General features: G+C 42.7%; 1 protein-coding gene across 13 annotated transcripts in view; it reads right to left on the reverse strand.

The window, feature by feature from the left end:
* SOX5 (SRY-box transcription factor 5) overlaps positions 1–13,274 on the reverse strand; it is a 656,088-nt gene that overhangs the window by 157,882 nt on the left and 484,932 nt on the right. For all 13 annotated transcript variants that reach the window (XM_063358081.1, XM_063358090.1, XM_063358046.1 and 10 more), the window contains one exon: positions 6,658–6,744. In XM_063358081.1, coding sequence (XP_063214151.1) covers positions 6,658–6,744 — 87 coding nt within the window. The remainder of the gene's footprint in view (positions 1–6,657; positions 6,745–13,274) is intronic.

Raw genomic sequence — 13,274 nt, forward strand, 5'->3', positions numbered from 1 at the left:
TTCATCTGATTGATATGGGAAGTCAGCATAATAAAAGAAAACTTTCTGACTGCTTTTTACTCAGCAAGCCACAGCCACTAGAAAAAGAAACAAGGAAAGAAAAAGCCCAGAATTCAAACTGATTTGTCTGTACCTACAGATTTATGTAATGAATCTTCTCTGTTTGACAAATCAACGTCCTTTTTAGAACAGCAGGCTAGAAGGAAGCTATTTATTTCGGCATACGGACAGTCTTTATCTTTTAGGTTTCAGTGGAAGACTTTGCAGAATGAATAAAAACAAATGATGAACAATTACCATCTTTTGCCATTACTACCCTGAAGAATTAATATTCTGTGGGGACAAAAACTTAGCCGTCTGCTCTATAACAGACCGACACATTACTATTTCGCAATGCTGGAAAGAAGTTGTCAGTGAGTATTCTTTATTTGCTGTCAGAAAAAGTTTTGGTACCGTAGACTGCAAACAAAGCTTGGTATTCAACCAGGTTAGTAACTTATTGTCAAGGTTACAAAAGGAATGGACAACATTTGTATTGAGACTGTTTCTCAGAGGTTATTCATTGTTTTGCCGTCTAGACAAGCTAGAACTAGGCTAGAGAAACAGCATTTGCTGGTGGAATTTTATGCAGCAGCAGGAGAACCAGTAAACAATATATACGTGTATGCATTTTTGCTTTGTTTTGACAAACTGGTAATTGTATCTCAGCAACATTCATCTCTATCAGCACATCCTTCAGGTAATTTTAGTATAAAGAAGAACGGGTTTAGGTCCCTTTTGTCATCCAACCCTCCAGATGATTTTTAAATATAGCAGTTTGGCCTCCATATGTTCAAACAAAATAAAGCCATTGGCATTTGCTACTTGAATTAGTTCAATTTTATTCTATTTTCTCTATTAACAATCACTCTTAAAAGTTGTATTTTATTTAAATAGAACCTGATTTTTTCTGATCAAATTAAGTACCTTCACGGAAAAAAAAATGTAAATCCGCAGCCGCCCAAATTTGCTGCTTTGTCACAAATACGCATCTTTTGCAGTTTAGATGCTTTAAAAAAGATTCCTCCAACCCTCGTTCCACAGACACTACCCTCAACTAACCTCCTCCCGCTCTAGGGTCAAACGGGAGCAGCCCCATCCAGTCACAATCTCCATTTCAGGCTTTCATTCGGCCTGAACGAAGTTCTGCGTTGGTGTGGCTCAATTGGCACCGTCTACTTCTCTGCAGCCTGAGAGTATCATATTGCATTGTGATCAACCTCCACTATTTCGGCAGCTGCCAAATTTCCTCTCTAAACTGAGGTTCCCCTGTGTGCCACTGGGCAGGTTTCCCCCCCTCCCCTCTCCCCAGCACTTTTGAAACATTAACAAAGGACTAAAAGCTCACTCTCAGCAATTTGCTACTATTAAACACCCTCAAAAAATAAACACAGAGAAGAAGATACTAAGTAGGTTGCAATAATATTGAATTTATCACAGTTAAAAGCCGACAACCAGACGTATCTTACCTCCTTCATTTATGACTCTCTCACCCTCCTTCTCTCCCCACTCCAAATACAATACTATCCATAAAAAATAATGCAAAGCATCCACATGTGACACAAGTTTGCAAACATTTTTCAACCATTAATTTGCAAATGCAAAATTCACACAGCTCCTAAGAAAGCGCGCAGCTTTCACACATCTCCTGGGGATCTGTGCTTTACTAGTCAAAGGTTTAAACCCAGTGTATTCTCCATGAATAATCTCTCACCCCTTCCCCCTCCTCCCTCCTGTCCACATCTAAATGCAGAATCCCCAGCTTCCTTGTCTTCAGTTTACAGATTATGCGATCCAAAGTGTCACTCACTGGATTACTGCACATAACCTGAGCACTACCCGAAGCTTACTTGTCTTCAACTTGTCCAGCATTACTTAAATGGAATTATCCGTCACAATCCATATACCGAATCTGCATAGCCCACTTATCTCAAGATTCTGTGTGTCACCTACCAGATTATCCGTTTTAATCCATACATTGAATCTACATAACATATGTCTTTAATTCATGGGCTCTGATGAGCTATAGTATCGCTGAATGGATTATTTCTCTTTATCCATTATTGGCAGTCGTAAAACCGTTCACTGCATACTCTCTCATGCCCCATCTTCCGAACATCGAGGCAAGATTAGAGTCTTCAGCAAACACAGCTCTATCACACATCAAACACGGCTTGATATAATACCTGCACTGATACTTCACGTAACTTGGAACCCAGTTCCTCGCACAAAACAAATGTCTGTGTTATCATGCATTAAAGATTAGGATTGGTAGGCTAATCTTGCTTTCAATGACACTCATAAATCTGTGGTTATTCCAGTACAGTCTTTGGAGCCACCCAGATTTAAGTGGCTACAACGAAGAGCTGAATTTACCCTAATGATGATCCCTTTCACGGTGAGTGCAGAAAACACTTCACCTGAGTAGTTTGGGAACTAACCTGTACAACAGAGAAGGATTTTCAAACAATAAAAAACCATCAGGTTCAGGCTTGCCCGGTCTTTCTTGAGAGATTCAGGCGCAATCACTGTTAACAATGCCTTCACTTCAACAGAATACCAACTCGGAAAGATTGGAAACAGAAGTCAGTTTAGCCTTTTGTTCCACACACCTATTCAAAACTACCTAAGTGGGGAACATATAAAATATGTATTATTATTCCTTGACAACTCTCGATAAGCGAGAGATGGACAAGATTAGCAGAAAGGCTTTGTGTACACCCGGGAAGTTTTAAAAAGAGTTCTCATCGTGGTTAAAGCTGCCTCGCTCACACCAGCGTTAGCAAGACTGTGCATCTCGTGAAGCACCTGCCCACCTGGGGGGCCAGCACCTTTCCCCGAAGTCTGCTCAGAGGGGGCCCAACACCAGTCAAACAGAAGTCTCATGTTAGTTTTCTAAGTACGGGGATGGCCACTGGCGCTGAAGATCACGGAAATAGTTTCGTATACCTTCTCCTGTCAATGGTCCGCCCTACATGCTGCACCTACTGCAGTCGGTAACGTTGCTTCGGAGGAAAGCAACCACTTTGGCCCTGCAATGCACAGTATCAGGTGGCTACGCTGAAGGCAGAAAGGGGGTATAATTTTCCTTCCTGTAGATGATCGGTTTGAGACCTGGAGTTCTCTCTGCTCCACTGAATCCAATAAACTGCATTATCCGTGAATAATCCAGAGGCCTTTTGAGCTCTGTTCCTGAATATGATGGATGTAACTAAGTTTGAACAGGCTTTAACCAATCCAATATACAGTTTTACAGCTTTATTTTAAAACATTTCAATTTAACGGCGTGTTTTGTGGGTTTTACTAGAGACTGACTTGTTTTGAACAGAATAAAAATTCCAGGGATTTCAAAACAAAATTTCTTAAAAATTCTCCAGTGCCAAACTTGTCTTATTTATTTAACCCCAGACTGCCTCCGTAAAGAAACAGAGGCATTTGAGTTAAAATTTCTACAGCCGTGAAAGGTTCTAGATTTTGCCCCATTTTAAGCATAAGAGTACTCCCTTTCAGTCAAGCCTTGGAATGAAATACTACACTTCCTTTTCGACTAGTAACCGGACATATATAGATCCTTCTAACTGTGATCTTGAAGTTTGCAGCTAGACCTCTGCAGAAACTGGGTGATGGTTCTCCCATTTTACAGGCACGCAGATGAAGGAAGGGGGGGCTTAAAGTAGCTGCCGAAAGTAACAAAGCCAGTTAAGAGCAACAACTGAATACAAAACGTGGGAGTCTGGTGACTTCCAGCCATCCACCAACTCCCCTATCTTTGATAAAATATTACTGCTTTCTAACTTAAAAGAAATAACAGTAATAGAAAATAAAGCCTTCCGCTTCATCTCTCGTTCTTTCAATCTCTCCCAGAGAATAAAACTCAATGGTAATAACGTGGACTTGGGCATTAACAGTATGTAGCCTAGCGCTGAGACTTTAGCACATGACGTACTAAAACTCCCCCAGATCTAATGAAAAACACAATGAAATTTTGAACAGTTAAATGGAAAAAACTATTCAGTGCATAAGACAGTTGGGCAGTACAGCTTCTAGTGCTGTCCACATTCCAGGGTGTATTAATAATAAGACACTACTTGTGAGGGGTTTCCAAATATCACTAATAGCGAAACGAGGAAAAAGAAAATGCAGCTGCCAAGCCAAATATAGAGCGGAGTTAATTAAAAAATCACAACTGGAAAACTTAATAACTCTACCTTCCTATAGAAGGACAAAAACATTTCCTAGCGTAATATATGTGTGTTTGTACACGCATACGTGAGTATAAAACAGCTCAACTTGCACACCTTTCATGTTGCCTCACTAAATACAGCTGCAATACAGCTGAGCCATTGTTTGTTGGCCGCTCATGGCTGGCGGTGCCATGAAAACCGCATTCCTGGGCACTAAATAATCAGCCTGCCTGACCCCCCAAGAACCTGTAAGTCAAATTCATTTACCCCCAGAGGGCAATGCTCTATTGTATCCTCCCTCCTTTCTAGCCACCTAGGAACAATGGACAATAATTGCAACTGTCACGGCAGTCAGTAGGAAAAATAAACCAGTGCCTGTTTTCACAGCTTACTGCCAAACCTGATCCAAACACCTAATAACCATGCCCCCAACCATAGAACCACAGTTGCACTAAAAAGCCTCAGATGTGAAGCTTTTGAACAGAGCTGCAGAACAATAACTCGACTTGTGTTCAAAATATGAAGCTAAAAAACAAAAATTAAAGCAAAGAAAACTCCTCTTTGAGGCTGTGCTGTCGCTCCCCATCCTCCCCCCGGGCAAGACTGAAAGGACTGTTGAATTTCTTTCGTGCTAGCATATAGCTGCTGCTGCCGCTTTCAAGTTTAGCCTGTGAAAGGGAAAGAGAGGAACGGAGAAAAAAGATTGCCCTCCAACAGAACAAGATCATAAGGACTGGGAACAGACGGCCTTCTCAGCGCGCAGCACTTTTCACAGCAGCTTTACCGAGTCCAAAGGCAGAGGAGAATTGCTGGGAGTCCTCCTAAAGGCTCCAGCACATCGAGAGTTAAAGAGGCTCCAGACAACTCGCAAGAACTGCTGAAATACACACCCAGAAGTGGATACGAAAGCCGCCTGTGTACTTTGGGCCTGAAACATCTTAAAGATTCATCAGTTCGTGGCAGACGATGATGTTATTTTAAAACAATATGCTTTCAAGAACAAGAAGTCGCAGATAAGCCCAGTGGCTACCCTGCCTCTTTATGACCTGTTGCTTTACGCACATGGAGAAAACGTGCTCGGTGGGAATAAAGAACCCAGGGTTTGGCTCTCTGTTATAATAATAATATCTCAGCCTATTTGGGGCCGAAGCACTATATTCTGTTTTAAAGTTATTCTACATATGTAATGAATATATACTTTTGAATTACAGCCTCTTAGGGAGAAGCTAGGGGAAGCAAGTGGCATACTTTCCTACTTGTGTAAGTCAGTGGACTAGCGCAAACTAATGCCGGTGGCTTATCGGCGACAAGCTGGAAGGCACGTATAATTAAAATAACACTATCTTTGCACACGTACCAATACACGAACCTCTCAGAGAGTGTCATGTTGTATTCTTTACTGAACACTGCCTACCTCTTGCCATCCTTAAACCTGTCAGGCATGAGGTTTGCGAGCCTGCCTGCCTGAGGATCTCGGTACCAGGGACAACATTAGTAAGCAAACAAACCAAAAATAATGGGGAGAAATTAAATCTAGTTTATAAACATAAAAGAAGGGTTTAATTTTAATCTCACTCTACTTTCACATTTCCAAAACAACACTGGCTTTGATTTCGCTACTCCAGATGTACACTGATATAAATGGGAGAAGAATCAGAGTCACTGTTTCTTTTCAGAGAGATAATGGCTGCTCTGGAAACTAAAATTTTTGACACACGTGCATTTTGAGTCAGCTCCTCATCGCAATCACTGAGGAAGAATTACAAAAATATTAAATTAGATGAAAACAAACAACTACAGGTTCCGTAAAATGACCTCACATATATAAAATGGGGAAATATCTTGGCAAAGCAGAAGCTACTGCTGCTGGAGAGTGGTCAAATTTTGTCATTTTCCTTCTGGAGTACAGCTTTAAAAGAACATGCTTTAGTGCACAGATGTTGCACGCTGTCTTTTAAAATCTGCACTGGCTAATTTCGGTACCTAGAGGTATCATTACACAAACTTTGCTCTTTTTATTTTTTTTCCTGCATGCAGAAAAGTCAAAAAAATCTACATCATCAAAATCTGTCCAAAAATTAACAAGGACTTCTGATCACCCTCAGATTTCAGAAGCTGAGCTCTGCTATACTCTGATACCACATAAACCCATGTTTGACATGTGAATTGACTTTTTTTTTTTCCCATCCAGCAATACGACGTGTCCTCGTACAACACAGAACGATATATGCAACAAAAGCTTTATGTAAGTTCATTCACTTAGGGCAGTATACCTTTTTGTTTATTTCTGTTATCACAGATGGAGAGCATAGATTTCATTTAAGCCCCAAATTACAATGTTTCAAGGGGAAGGGGTAAACAAGCAAAAGTTCTATAAAGCCAGTGGTATCTCTATATTCATTCTCAATTTGCTTTAGCACAGAAACAGCGTTACCTTTTATTTCTCCAAAGTTCCCTGATCCCATGGCAAGAAGCTTGTCTTTCCAGTCCTTTGATAGTAGCTTTTCAATACTGGGAGTTTCTGAGTGAAGGGGGGGAAAAAAAATGTGAGCAAATCAACATGACTGTCTCCACAATAGAACTCATTAAAAGTCTATCTGCTAAAAATAAGGCCAACCCTATTCCGGGCCCCAGTTCTTAATGACTTCATCAACAAACTGATAAGGGGGGAGGGAAAAAAAAAAAGGGGGGGGGGGGGGGAAATGTGCTTTGTCACCTGCTGTTTCAAAACCATTAGCTTTTTCCTCTTGTGGAACAAAGCCCCGGTAATTCTGTATGACAATGGGCACATATAAACCTGCAGTTCATTGTTTTTCAATTTGGGGAACAAGTTGCTGCCTATAATGGATGCCTGTCAATTTCTGGGTGTTAGTCTGCAGTCAAAAAATAATTATGTTGATAAAATGCAGAGTAAAGAGAGAGAGAGAGAAAGAGAGAGAGAGAGAGAAGCAAAGAATTAGCTCCTAAATCTGCTACATGTAATTATATCCCTCTGAGTGTTTACAATTACATCCACTTTATAATGTGTGTTTAAACATCGTGTGGTGGTAAGCATACTGTGGAAAGATTTTCCAGTAACATGCACATTATAAATAATAATAAAAAGTTGGGTATGAAAAAAGCTTTAAAAGATTGCAAAATCCGGAGGGAGAAAAGGCATTGCTTAGAATGGAAACCCATTATTTGCTCATTTCAGATTCTATCACTTCCTTTAAAATAAAATAAAATAAAATATATTTGTTCAGTATTTTCAGGAAAAATGCGGTGAGGGTGTGGATGGGTCTGATATTTATGTCTGTAACTCTTGTATTCTGACCTCTTTTTGTGTAGAATTTTAATGCATAAGTAAATATAAATGCTAATAAAATTCAGAGAACATTAAACTCAATTCCAAACAATGTAATTGTATATTCTTGTCAGCATTTAGATGGGTACACAATTACAATAGCTTTCAATCCCACGATTAGCACTGCATTCAGTTAGAAAATGGAGTGTACTAAAAGATAAGTGTCCCAGTATGCGCCATCTAAATAACAATACCCACACTTATTATCTGGATCTAAGACATATACTGCTATTCTCCACATTTGTGTTTATGTGTATTTGTATTTGTTCAGGCATTTGTTTACCCCCTACCAGGAGCATAAAGGGAGTACATGTTAACTTATCAAAGGGACCGTCTGGCCTAGAGACCATACAATTATTAGCAACTGGTTAATTTTCCCCACAGTAAAAACCATTACGAGCAACCTTCATTATCTTGTTTGGCTAATTCCGCCTCCTTTCTTGGAAGCCCCAACTTAAAGCTGGGAGGACGCAGAGGCTGCGCACCCTCGGGGGGAGCAGGGGGGGGGCTCGGCGGGGCCGGGCCGCCCTCCCCGCGCACCCAGCGCCGCCTTCTGCCCCTCTCCCTCCACAAGGCGCCTGTCACCCCCGAGGGACGCAGCGAGACCACCCTCCCCTTAAACCGACCACTCGCAGTACGGTACTAACGCGTGAATAGCGAGGCGGACGCGGGCACACGGATGCACCCTTGCTTTAGGAACACCCCCGCTCCCCCCCCCCGCCTCCCGCTGCCTCGGACACCCGTGCGCACACACAGCCCCGCGCTGCATCTCGCTGGGCGCTGACAGCGTAGCAATTAGCAGAATCCCATTTCCAGCAGAAGAGATTGGTTTGGGGCTTCCCCCCGCCCCCCCCCCCCCCCCCCCCCCGCAACATTTTTATACGCGTTGCAACGCTCCCGTTTTCGCCTGTATAACCCATTTTCGCCAATATTCCGAGCGGTGGGCTGTCGCGCCCGTCCTCTTTTCGCATCCGTCGCTCCTTGCCCTACCCACGGGCTCAGTCGCCCGGCACTGCCCGAACGCAAGTTTTTCTGGCCGAAACCCTGAAACTGCAATGAAATCCTTACGGAAGAGAGGGGGAGAAGCTGCAGCGCAATGAACATCTCCGTGCCGGGGCCGAGGAGCCAGCGATGCCGCCAGGCTCTGGGCACTTACACAGCCACTTCTGAAGTTTCTACGTCCCCTGTTAAGCACCCACGAAGGAAACCAGTTTTCCAAACGCACCTGAATAGGTCAAATAAACGCCGCCGCTTGCTTTTTTTTTTTTTTTAATTTTTGCCCTCCCTCCCTTTTTTTTTTCCCCCCCTTAAGCTTTTCAAAAAATTCTCGAGCAGCGTGTAAACAGGCCAGAGCAAATGCGGTATTTGCAGGAGAGGGCTGTCAGTCATTAAAAGCTAACAAACCTTTGCAAAGGCAAGGAATGCGGCAATAAGAAATCCATTGTAGAGCCTGACAATAGGCTCCGCAAGCCTCCAGGCACCCAAAAGCAGCCTGTCTTACTTTTAAGTCTATTGTCAGCAAAGTCCGCCGCGAAGCCGCTTGCTTTTTTTTTTTTTTTTTTCCTTATTTTTTTTTTTCCCCCTGCAGCTAGACAAAATATTCGCCGCGGTGCGCTCGTCAAGGAACACAAGTCTGCTGTCTAACTTGCCGCGTTAAAGCAACAGTAGCCGCTCGCCGGGGCTAGCGGGGCATTGGCACAGCGGGGAAGATCGGGGCTCCCCCGCGGACGGGGCTGCGGAGCGGCGGGGAGCGGCGCCGGGATCGGGCCCGGTCTTCCCTTGCCGGGAGGGGGGTTGGAGGTGGGGGACAATCGGCTTTCTCAATAAAAATGGTATTTACTCAGTGGCAAGAGTCCCGTCCCTCCCGAGTGTCCCCTGCACCACCACCACCCCCCCCAGCCCGCATCCCGACTCCGCCGGTGATTCCGGCGGCAAAACGAGCGGAGAATAATGAAGGCGTTAAGGGATGGCCATGTATCAATGACTGAATTTCTGCGAGAACGGTAAAGGATCGCAGTAGGAAACCGTGATTAGAGATGTGAAAGGCCAAATGGCAAAATCCCAATAGTAACAATGCATCTGTTCATTAATGTGTGAATATGAGTAATATGAAAATTTAACACAATTATAAGCCCCTCAGCAATGCTGATGGCATAAAATAGATTGTGGTGATCTAATCAGCGTTTCCCCTGTTGAAATACTGTATGTTAACTATTTAAAATAATATTATATGGATTTTTTTTCCTTCAGAAAAAAAACGTGTAATCATATTTAATTGATGTACTAACTTAGTTTCAAACCTCTCTTGACTTGAACTGCAATTTTTACATAAGGCACTTCAACAGAGTTTTGATACAGAATCAGCAAATAATTGTCCTTCTGCTAATACTTAAAAAGAACTTTAATTCTGAAAGACAATAGTTTCCCCACCCCTATAGCTTTACAGAGCTAAAGAGCTATATTTAATTACAGCTAGTTTAATTCTATTATATACTGTGTTAACATATTGTACTTACATAAAATACGCTATTCATATACTCAACCTATCACATTTCAGTAACTGCTTGTGAAATACATTATGCACCATATCTTGGAAACAAACATTTATTATGTCATTTATGTACCCCATTAAAAAAAAGATTTGAAATTTACACATCTTAAATAAAAATAACTGTTTAAAAGGTTGCAACTGTAGAGCTTTCATAAATTATACAGAAACAAAGTCATCTTTTGTTCAGTTCTTTTTTAGACTTCATTGGGAAGATGAGGCTCTCAAGTTAAGAAAAGAAATAAACACTGTATCTTGCTTGTCAGGCACTCGTTCTTTGGATTTATTAGAAAGTCAGTAAAACTTTAATGCTTGCACATGTAATGCGCAGCTTGAAATCGGGAAAGGTGGCCTGCACACGGGAACTGCTATTCCTGATCCCTATTTCTCTCCTCTTGGATTCACCGGAACAATGTTGCTACATCCAAAATCTGAACTATATTGTGACAGGTTTTGGATCTGCATCAGGACAAGCATGTATCACGATAATCTATGTTAGCATTTCCAAAAAGCCTTTCACAATGCGCTCTGCCGTTCTGAGTATCGTGACTCTTCAGACCATCTCCTAATTCCATCTCTGAGAGGAACCCGGGATTAGCCCCACTTCTTCTGAGCCCCACTTGAGCTGAGAAGACCCCCCCCCCCCATTCCTTATTTGCAGGGTAGCTCCTAAGGCACACAGTAAAACAATTCCAAGCCTATCCACAGCACAGTATGAATACGTCTACAAAAAGAGTTGTTCACGGGTTGTTTGTGAACAGTAATTCATTAATGTTTGGGAAACGGTTTCCTTCCAGAAACACTGTGAAAAGTGTTAAGTGTTGTTATAGAAGAGGATTACCGGTAGGGCACCAAAAAGAAAGACCGTGAGGGAAAGAATAACAGGAACCATTAAGTAAATGCTGGCAAAGAGGAGACTTGACTGAATTAATAGAGATACAAATTAATCTACAAAAATGAGGTCTGCTGTCTCTCTTGAGCACATTTACCAGTCATTAGCTCTTTCTAGAGATATTTACAGTGCATTTTGTTTTTCTTGTTTCACCCTTGCCTCTGTTGCTTGTATATGCTTCTCCGCATCACTGGGTATGGCAGTGCCCACCGGTGAACGGCCCTCCGACCGTGCCAGCCATTGTGGCAGCAGCACACTGGCTCCTCCGTGCCCCCCAGCCCCGCTGCTCTCCCTCCTTCACTCGCTCTCTCCCTCCCGTGCCAAGCACCATGGAGGCTGACTCCCTCATCTGCAACAATGAGACCTGGAGACAGATGCCAGCAGCCCCGAATTCTCACGCAGGCCTCCAGCGCGCAGAATGAAACCACTTTCTCAGTGGTGCAACCGTCCCACGTTAACCGCTCGGATTTGCATGTAGGGATGCACGTGTACATCCATACGTGTTGGGCACACGTATACATGTGCTGAATCGCTCTGACAGTACTGGAATGCAAAGCAGCTAAGCAAATTATCATCAAATCACTTTTTAACCTAACTTCTTGGATGCTAACAAGCATGCCACTGCCCCTCTACTTCTGTATTTGATGTTTAAATATAGCTTCATTGACTTATTTACTCACAAGACTTAGAAGTTTTCACACTGAGAAAGGAGCAGTTTGTTTCCAGGAAGCGGCCAAGGATACAAAGCCATAGTAAGAGGCACCATTTTTAGCACTGTCTGATAGACTTTTAATAGATAGACTATTTAATACAGGCTACTTCCAGAAGTTGCGTTATTTTTTTTCAGGCACCGTAACTCCCCTTCGGGAGTGACCTAATCCTACTCTCAATTCAGTGGCAGCGCAGATGCACGTGTACCTGAACCTGCCTCGGCAGTCTTCCAATAACACAGTCACACAACGCACCGTTCCCTTCAGGCCTAACCTCTCCGGTAGCTCTTTTCAATCCATGCTCCAGGGTCACAGTCCTGGAAATCCACTTATAAAAGCTTAGAATGGTCTTCACTGCCAAATCTCTTCCTATCACCTCCTTCTGCTCTCGCTGATTATTTACTAAAAGCAAACTTCAGTCTCATGCAGCTGCTTGCTTCCAGAGAAAGGAATGTAATTCCATAATGCTGTAACAAGGTGCGGGACGTGGGCTCCTCCCATGAGGCACTTCCAGAAAAGCCATATTTGAAGAGGAAAGGGAAGAGCAAAGCTCTGACATTATAAAGAAGAGACAACTACAATGAAAGGGAAGGAGGCTGAGCTACATTGACCGGCAAGTTAGAGGAACAACATGAGTCCTGGAGCCTTCCACTTGCATGGTGTCTGGATGTCTGAGCATGGGTGTTCTCCCAAGGAGATGCCCAAAGTGCTCCCTCCTTCATAACTGCTGTGAACAGCTCTTGTCCTGGGATGAAAGAGAGAGACTCCTTAGAACAAAGTAAAAGAAAGATGTTTGGCCTCAGCAAGGATGATGACATGAAGTGTAGTGGAGTGGAGAGAAGCCAGGAGTTGCTCGATACCTAGCCAGACCACCAGACACTTCCTGCCAACACATGTCATTCCTAGAGGAAGGAGTATTTGGTCGGCACAAATGATCATGAATAAACTTTAGCATTGGCTGATATACCTTCCACTTCTGGCACGCACCTTCCTTTATATTATGAAAGAGCTGGCAAATACCCTCCATCCATTAGTCACCCTTTTCTTCTGCTACGGTCATAAATACGTTACACCTGTTGGCCACAGTGCCACTCACCATTTCTACAAGCCTCACCTATCTATGCGCCACCCCACTGGCACCCTGTTTTGGGTTCAGGCACCACAATTAACACTTTATGGTTTAAATCAGGAAAGAAGACTAAGGGCAGATTTCTACTCTTCCTTTAAAAGAGCAGACAAGCACACATGCAGACACAAGAAATTTCTCTTTTTATGCACCCATTTTTTATTACAAAGGTCTTACCTATACAAAAGCAGAAACAATTTTCATAGCAAAGAAAATAAAGCAACTATTATGAAGAAATGGTTGGTATCAGCAGGTTACATAGACATACAGCATCTGCATACACATATGGTTCTCCATCAACAGAATCATGCTTTTAGGGAACTACTTGCAGCTAGGCAAGACACTATGAATCATGAGCAGGCACAACACAGAATGTATTTAAATTTGGAAATCAAAGACCACACGACATACATTTTTCTCTTGCCTTCC

The sequence above is a fragment of the Chroicocephalus ridibundus genome, chromosome 1 (genome assembly GCF_963924245.1).
Source record: "Chroicocephalus ridibundus chromosome 1, bChrRid1.1, whole genome shotgun sequence".
Classification (NCBI taxonomy): Eukaryota; Metazoa; Chordata; class Aves; order Charadriiformes; family Laridae; genus Chroicocephalus; species Chroicocephalus ridibundus.